At 43.4% G+C, this 8660-nt stretch overlaps 1 protein-coding gene across 5 annotated transcripts in view; it reads right to left on the reverse strand.

The window, feature by feature from the left end:
* CCDC68 (coiled-coil domain containing 68) overlaps window positions 1–8660 on the reverse strand; it is a 48281-nt gene that overhangs the window by 18878 nt on the left and 20743 nt on the right. For all 5 annotated transcript variants that reach the window (XM_045296285.1, XM_004703111.2, XM_045296283.1 and 2 more), the window contains 2 exons: window positions 6815–6943; window positions 1710–1792 (listed from right to left, as the gene is read on the reverse strand). In XM_045296285.1, coding sequence (XP_045152220.1) covers window positions 1710–1792; window positions 6815–6943 — 212 coding nt within the window. The remainder of the gene's footprint in view (window positions 1–1709; window positions 1793–6814; window positions 6944–8660) is intronic.

The following is an 8660-nucleotide window of genomic DNA, read 5'->3' on the forward strand; positions in this document are numbered from 1 at the left end:
GGGTGGGGATAAAGTCAAACTGAGGCTTCATGGCTGCTCAATGGAAAGCCAGTAGTGCTGCATGGACGGGCTCTCTCACTTAAGAAATGAAAAGACACAAGGCAGAGAAGAAAGAGGGCGAGGGGAGATGTTGGACAGTGTAACTTATGACAAAACAATAATAATTTATGAATTATGAAGGGTTTATGATGGAGGGGGGAATGGGGAGGGAGGGGGAAAATGAGCTACTGATATTAAGGGCTAAAGTAGAAGGCAAATGTCTTGAGAATGATGAGGGCAACAAATGTGCATATGTACTTGACACAATGGATGGATGTATGGATTGTGATAAGAGTTGTACGAGCCCCCAATAAAATAATTAAAAATTTAAAAAAAATGAAGTAGTGAGTATTTGAAAATAATGTCAAAGACTTGTGTTTTTCATGGTATTTTCTCTATTCTCTATGGAATGATATGCAGTGCTACAAACCTGTTTTAGAAATCTACCTTCAGTGGCTACATGCATGTTTACTGGAAGAAAGATAGGAAAGGAATAACTTATTATGAGGGTCTCTCAACCCAAAAACTCACTGCCACCAAGTCGATGCCAACTAGCCAGCATATAGGCCCGGCGAGAGCTGCCCCTGTGAGTTTTGGAAACTAGAATTCCTTACAGGAGTCAAACGCCTTGTCTTTTTCCCGAGGAGCAGCAGGTGGTTTCCAAGTGTTGACCTTGCAGTCAGCAGCCCCATGTGTAACCATACATAGGTGTGCACTCTTGCCTGGGCCAACCCATTTCTGTGGCCTTGGCAGAATTGGACACAAATGCAGGAATATGACAGAAGGCATAACATACCAGGAACGGTGGAAAAAGAAACTCAATAGGAAAGGACAGGAAATGGGGAGAGACAAGACACTGAGAGATGCATGGTGGGGCGTATGTGACTAAATGAAGGAGAAGAGCCATTTGTGCATCCTGAGCATCCTAACAGTCCCTAAGATCTTAGTGACCGCTAGCTCTTGATGGACAGATCTTGAAATAGGGCAGACTGTGACCACCTCACCTTTACAGCGGGACATGCAATGACCATGATGACCTTGGACTTAAAAAGACAAAAAAAAAAAAAAAAAGGTAAAACCTCAGCTAACATCAATTGAAGGGTGATATGATACTCCACAGACTTGTTCTGATCGTCCGTGGGTAGTAAGCCATTTGTGGTGATGCCCACAAATCCATCTCCACCCCCGGCTTACTCCTGTAGATTCTGTAGCTGCTTGGAATGAACCAAGGTTGCCTTTCATTATCTGCAGAGTCACTGGGGAGCATCCCAAAATGACTAGGTTTCCACTAGTGAGCCACCCTGTCCACTGCCAACGTTAGCAGAGATCAATTACCAAACAACATAAAATCAAAACAAAAGCATCACAGGAAATGGAGGCCCATACAGCAACTTCTTGAGCACCACATTGAAAGCCGAGAAGGTTCTTCACTCTTGAGGAGAACGACCCCTCCCACAAGTTCCCAGGAACACCCCCGTCCCCCAACTTTGTCCTCTGATTCTCCGAGGAGTGGGAACGGAGAAGGGACACATTTATGAATTCTGGGAACTTTCCCTTCTGCCTGCACTGATAGTTGTGCAGTTCCTTCCAGGGTTGCACTGTGTCTCCACGGTCAATGTTCCACGGCCGAGAACAAAGCTATCAAGGACTGCGGAGAGGCAGGGACAAACCTTTTCGTATATGCAGCGCTGGGTTTGAGTTGTAGCAGCTTGTTTTCCAAAGATGTTTTCCTTTCCAACAGCATTCTCTTTTCCTAGGAGAAAATAAAGTTGTTTTCGTTTGCTTGGGTGCTGTGCGCGTGTGCACGTGCATTCAGGAAGGCATGCCTGTAAAGTGTTCACAGAAGATGCGTTTGTGCAATACCACAAGCATGGTTTGAGCTGAAGAGCTAATTTCAAAGGAGCAGTTACACCCCTGACCCCAGTGAAACCTGAACAGGACAGGTTCTGGTGCGGTTGGCAGCTACTCAACAATAGGTCAAGACCAGTTGCCATTTCCCAACGGATGCTCTGAGAGCAGCTAGGGGTATCAATTGTCAATGTATTTTTCATGAAGGATTAAGAGCACACATGATGAAGTAGGCTCCTAATTAAGATGCAGCAGAGATGAAGACATTGAAAAATAAGCTCTGAAGAATTCCGTCATTTACTGAAAAGCCTGACTCTTTCTAACTAAAGAGAAAAGAGCCAAGCCTTGGAAAAAGCAGGCTGGACAATTATATTCTTATTTATTTATTTTGATGGTTGCTGCTGATAAAGGCTTTGGTCTACTTTTGATGTCAGCACAGGAGATTGGGAAAAGGCAGGAATTGGCATGGGCAACATGGCTGGGGTCAACCGGATTGACAATGCTGCTTCAAACTATTTCCTGCTGCAGTGTTTACATGCTATCACAAAAGGCAGTGCTGGGTCCCAGAAAAATCAGAAAGAGTTTTGGATACAGACTGTCCTCATTTTACAACTTCATAGTTGTGTGATTTGGGCCATGATTTTAATTTTCTGGGCCTATCGTGTTTTTGTTTGTTTGTTTGTTTTTAAGTTACCCAAACTTAAAAATCGGAAAATTACACGGTGTGTGGTTTGAATGTCCTATTGGACCACTGTTTTACAATCAGAGTCAAAGTTATTTCTTTTTCTCAGATGACTTCTTTATGTTTAACTTTATTTATTTTTTTAATTTGATTAGATTCTGACTATGTGAAATCACTAGATAACCCCAAAAGTTATAGTTTAATAACTCTAAGTGGCACTAAGCAGTTTTTTATCTAACCTAGCAATCTATTCTATAGCCTTTTGTTTAAAATGTCTGTGGCTAAATTGTTCTGTTTAAGTTCATTGCACCATCTTATTCTGTCCTATATTGATTGATGGATTGAATAAAGTCCTGACTATGTGTGCACTCACTCTTTGTATACGTCACATCAAGGATACAAGTGTACATATCTTCTTTGGAATCGTTAAAATAGGGTCTTCGGTTGTACTGATGAGTCAGTTACAATTCATCACAACCCTGTATGGCAGAGTAAATTACAACTCATAGCAACCCAACTTGGATTCATGAATCTTCACGGTTCAAGAAAACCAGACATCTGGACAAACAAATCTTCTACCTTGGTCAGGTCTCAAGCATGCAGTCTGGGTTCTTAACTAAGGTGACCAGATTTTAACATTGGTAAAGCGGGACACCATTGAGGGAGGGGGGGGAGTTCTTGCTATAAAACTCATCCTGGCGAAATAGCCGCATGGCAGCCGAAAACTGTATATTCCCTTCCCATTCTCCCACCATTCCCTAGCTCATTGAACATTCTTTCCAAAAGTCGGGACTTTTTAAAAACCTTGTTCTTAACCCTTCCTCTTTGACAAAACAGAAAATTACGGCTGTACCAGTGGACACTTCCCAGAGACAGCATCTACTGGAAAGGATAAAGGACTTCAGGGCACCACCCAGTGGCCAGGTCACTGTTCCCACTGAAGATCCCTTTGCTCTGCTGGTCATCTTAAAGATCCCTGGTGGCTCAGTGGCTAAAGCATTCTACCATTAACCCAAAAGTCCATGGTTTGCACCCATCAGGCCCTCTTGCAGAGAAAGAAGCAGCAATCTGCTCCTATCTGCTCTATGGACTTGCCTTGAGTCTCAAACGCAGCAGGTAGTAGGAGTACCGATCAGAGTACATCCCATTTAGACCATTACCCACTAGTAGCTTCGAAATGATTTAGGAACCAAGTCTATCATTTTTTTATCCTGAGACTATCTGGGCGTAGTGGTAAGGCTGTGAAATCATTCCTCACTCACCCTCTCCTCATCTACACGACGATGATGAGGCACTGAGGGCTCTTGAAAGCCCCTTTGAGCGCTACAAATCAACACCACCAAGCCAAATCATATGAAGCAACCAAGTTCCTTTTCCTGCTAGCAAAAGGAACATATGCCAAACTCAAAAGCCCCGGTCGGGTATTTCTGCTGGCTTGTCACTGTGTTTATGGAATTCATTCTCACCGCATTACTGATTAAAGTGGGACAGATGGCGCAGGGTTTAAGTAATGTCTTCATTACTGGACCTATACCACTACTGGCTATTCGTTGGAGCAGCAACTTGTTCAAACGAGTAGAAAATGAATCCTTCTCCAGGGGGAACCGACGACCAGGGCAGTATTTATCAGCTTCGGCTGAGGATGTTCATTTTTAATTTTCGTTTCCGTTTTGACCTCATGTCTTCTGCTGATGAGTGGGAAATTCTCAGTAATCCCTCACCCTGTGCACATGGCTCCTTCCCCACCGGAGAGACCCTTCCTCAGAGCTGGGTTCTGGGTGTCTCCCGTAAAGCAAGAAAAGGTTGCCAAGGCTTCTTTCAGGATAGTTTGTTGATCTGCTTGTTTGTTTTGCAAATAGATTTAATTCTATTTATACCAAATATTTTCTAACTTCAGAACATTGTGCCAACACCCATTCCCCACCAACTCTACCTCCCAGAGATACCCACAGCCCCCTCCCCCACCAGAAAGTCCCTGAACTAGAGGGTGCACAGAAGGCTGCTGCAGGTTCTTGCTGAGCTCAATGGTCAGCACCCTTTCCTCTTACTCTCTAAGCTAGCAGTGCTCAACCTGTGGGTCGAGACCCCTTGGGGGGTCTAATGACCCTTTCACAGGGGTCACCCGATTCATAACAGTAGCAAAATGACAGTGATGAAGTAGCAAGGAAAATAATTTTATGGTTGGGGGGTCACCACAACATGAGGAACTGTATGAAAGGGTCGTGCGGCATGAGGAAGGTGGAGAACCACTGCTCTAAATGCAGAGTTCCAACAGGCAGACCACACATATGGGTCAATATGGATCAAGGCTGGATTCTCTAAAAACGTACTTCCAAGGTCTCAGCTACTCATTCTACCTCATTTTGAAGTCGACACCCCTCCCTCCAACAGGATTTTCAGCCCTGGAGGTGGATTGTTTATGTATTGAGCCGCTATCCATATGGCCAGCAGTTCGAAACCACCAGCAGCCCTGTGGGACAAAGAATGGGCTTTCTACTCCTATAAACAGTGGCAGTCTCAGAAACCCACAGGGTGGGGGTGGGGGTGTCACTATGAGTCAGCATTGACGCGAAGGCAGTGAGTTTGGCTTCGTTCGTAGGACCTTGAGGAAAACGAAAGAAGGGAAGGATGAAACATTCCTTGAGTCCCACATTATTCACAAACACTACATTGAACTCTCCGCAAAAAGAGAGACTATGTCTGGTCCATGAACAGTGTGTGCCACCCCCCAGCTCTGCCTGACTCTTAGAAGGTTGGTACTCAGATTATTTATTGATTGCATAAGCAGTTGAGTGAATGTGCCTCAAAATCTATTTTTAACTTGGCATTTCTCAAGTAGCATTAACCAAGTAAGAGTCATAAGACAATCTAGCGACAGAAACTCTAACCGGGCTGGGCAAGATGGACCAGGAGTTGAAGCCTGTACTCTTTCTTATTTACTTATAGACTCTGTTCAACTTTGCAGATGCCAATTTTCCACTTGTGTGGCTTGCTATTAAAATGGAAAACAGTATTTCCTGAATACCTGAATTCCAAAGTCTTAGCTGTGGGTAATTCCATTTACATGCTTATTTGTGGTGTATATGTGAAAGGGAACACTACAAGAAACATAAGAGCTAGATTAACAATGACTTTAAATGACTTTTTGTCATGTGATTGTTCTTCCTCACACTGGCTCTCACTTTTTCATTTGATTTGTGTCCTATTGTATTTTGTGAAGACCCGCGCAGCCAAGGAGCTACCATTCCAACAGCTCGCACATGCGCAAGTCAGTGCCTCCGCTGACTTTCTCCAGGCTGACTCGGCATTCTTGTCCTTCCCACAGCATCCCTCCACCCCACCACACCCCACCTCTCACTGCTCCCTATGCTTTTACCTAACCTGTCAGGGTCCTGTGGTCAACCTGATCCCCCTAAACGATTCTTTGAGAGAGCACCACGGTCAAGGCAGGCATATTTTACTGATCAAGCTAAGCTGTCATCTCATTCAAAGGGCTTTGAGTATGAGGTGAAAGGTTTATCGATTGTCTCAGGGCAATAGTTTGGAGAATTCACCCAGCCTCTGTGCTTCTAGAACAGCAGATCTCAAACTGTGGGTGGTGACCCCTTTGGGGGTTGAATGACCCTTTCACAGGGGTCGCCCGATTCATAACAGTAGCAAAATGACAGTGATGAAGTAGCAATGAAAATGATTTTGTGGTTGGGGCTCACCACAACACGAGGAACTGTATGAAAGGGTCGTGGCATGAGGAAGGTTGAGAACCACCGTCCTACAAAGTCTGGACTACTTCATGCAAATTAACTCTCTCCTAGTGCAACCCTGAATTTTTCACAAGCCTAACAGTGAACTTGAGTGGGAAAAATGGGTGCTTTGCTCAGCCTAATGGAGAAGAATACTTTGACTGGCAGGGATCCATGGTACTGCTACGAGGTGGACTGAGTGATCTTATCCACTGTCTCCATGCACAGCCCTCCTGAGCTGACTTTCTAAGAGATGCTTTCATTCCAAAGAGGACCTGATAGAAGAAGAAATGAGTTGAGTATTTGGTAAGAGATAAATCAATCATTATAAAATGGACCACATTAATGTTGAGGTAAAGATACAAAATGTATGGAATTCTTCTGATACCACCTGCTATGGGGAAGGGTGCTCTCAATGAACGTGTCCTACTTGTTTAAGTTGTTCCTTCTTTAATTCTCACGCAGCCCGTCAGGGAGGAGCCCCGTGCCGTTCCTCCGGCCTTACCTTCTCCATTTGCTGCAGAAGGTTCTCCAATTCCGTGATTCTGTTGTGCTTTTCTTCTAGCTTTACAGCAACTTGATTCAAATGTTCAGCATGCTGTTTCAGTGTCTGTTCTTTCTCAAGCTTGGTAACCTTTGGTTAGAAAACGAGTTGTCAGAGCCTCGTTTCTAATAAAGTCATGCAAGTGTTATTTTCTATAATTTTCTGACAAATCCAAAATTTCGTAATTCTCACTTGTTTAGAATCACTCTTTGGGACTCATGTCTTCTTCAGAATAACCATGATTAGGTATTAGAACCCTAGATGGATGAAGCAAATAATAATATGTAAATGTCTATTATCCTAAAAGGCTTACATTTGTCCACAATGCCTAATACTTTGACAGGTAAAATGAAGAGAGAGATGAATTTAAGAAAGGAAACTTCCCCCCAATTTTTTGCAGTCCAACTTTTATCCAGAATAAAAGTAAAATCTGTGTTCAACTAAAGAAAAAGGGCACCTTTGTCATCAGAAAGTGTCCACAAAGTAGAATAATCTCACCCTGTGTTAGGGGTTAGTTCAAAGCCTCTGGCCGAAGCGAGATGATTGTGGATGAGAGTCTCCCTTGGGCAGCCCATGGTCACACTTGGAAGTGTTTCCATTGACTTTTACCGAGTGTGCATGTGCACACACAAGTGTGTCTATTGAAGGGAACTCACACTCTCATAATTGAAAAAACAAAGTGCTAGGTTGAACCCCCTTAGAAGGGACTCCAATCTGCTAAGGCCCCACCAGCACGCGGTCTACTTATGGTCCATAAATGGAAGCTCACATCCCTCACGCAGGCTCTTTGTCTGCATGCTAAACACCAGTGAGTCTGCAGCTCACACGTCCATGCCGGATGCACCATGCAGACAGCGCAGCCCTGCAGTGGATTCCGTCCTCTGCCCCCCTCCCCACCTTCCTGGAGCTGGAGCTGGTAGAGCTTCCAGCCCGCCCCAGCCCCAAACAAGAATTAGTTTCGCGTCCCAGTGTCTTATATTTTGAGTGGCAGAAACAAACACATACCTTGTTTTCCCTACACTCCTAGAACATATCCTTCAGATTAAAACAACAAATATGTACGTATGTGTCTGTATAGATAAATATATTTAGATTTTAATATGTATCTTAGGCTATTTAATGGACATTATAATCGTATGTATAGATCTGAACAATAACAAAATATCCACTTCTATCAAGTCAATTCTGATTCATATATAAGGTTTCCAAAATTTTCTAAATCTTTACAGGAGCATCTGATGGGTTTGAACTACTAAACTTGTGGTTTAAAAACAAAAACAAAACAACAAAATATGCACTGCCATTGAGTCAATTCGGTAGAACTGCCCCTATCGGTTTCAAAATGGGTAACTCTTTAAAGGAATAAAAAGCCTCGTCTTTCCCCTATGGGGAGGCTAATGGTTTTGAACTGCTGACCTTGCAGCTAGTAGTCCAATAAGTAATCACTATACCAGTAGGTCTCCTTGAACGTATGAGTAGCGTATTTCAATTTAATCAGGCGATGCAGCTTTTTTTTTTTTGTAACATTATTAACCAAACAGAATGGGTACTCTTTCAAAAAAAATTTTAAGATTAAAGAAACAAAAAGAAGCAGAAGAAGCAAAATCAAAACTAGGTGAAGGCCTAATGATTTCTCATGGAAACTCTCATAAACTCATTGTTGACAGGGGAGAGGACTGAGGAAGGAGCATGATCGTGTAGGGAAAAGGACTCTCTGCTGAACTTTTGTGGGCCTTTCTCCTATTAAAGCATTGGAGACAGGGCATGGTGCCCCAACAGGCTAGACTGGAAAACACAAGCTTTTCTT

Source organism: Echinops telfairi, unplaced genomic scaffold (assembly GCF_000313985.2).
Source record: "Echinops telfairi isolate 266 unplaced genomic scaffold, ASM31398v2 ScPeMD7_7400;HRSCAF=8409, whole genome shotgun sequence".
NCBI classification, from domain to species: Eukaryota; Metazoa; Chordata; class Mammalia; order Afrosoricida; family Tenrecidae; genus Echinops; species Echinops telfairi.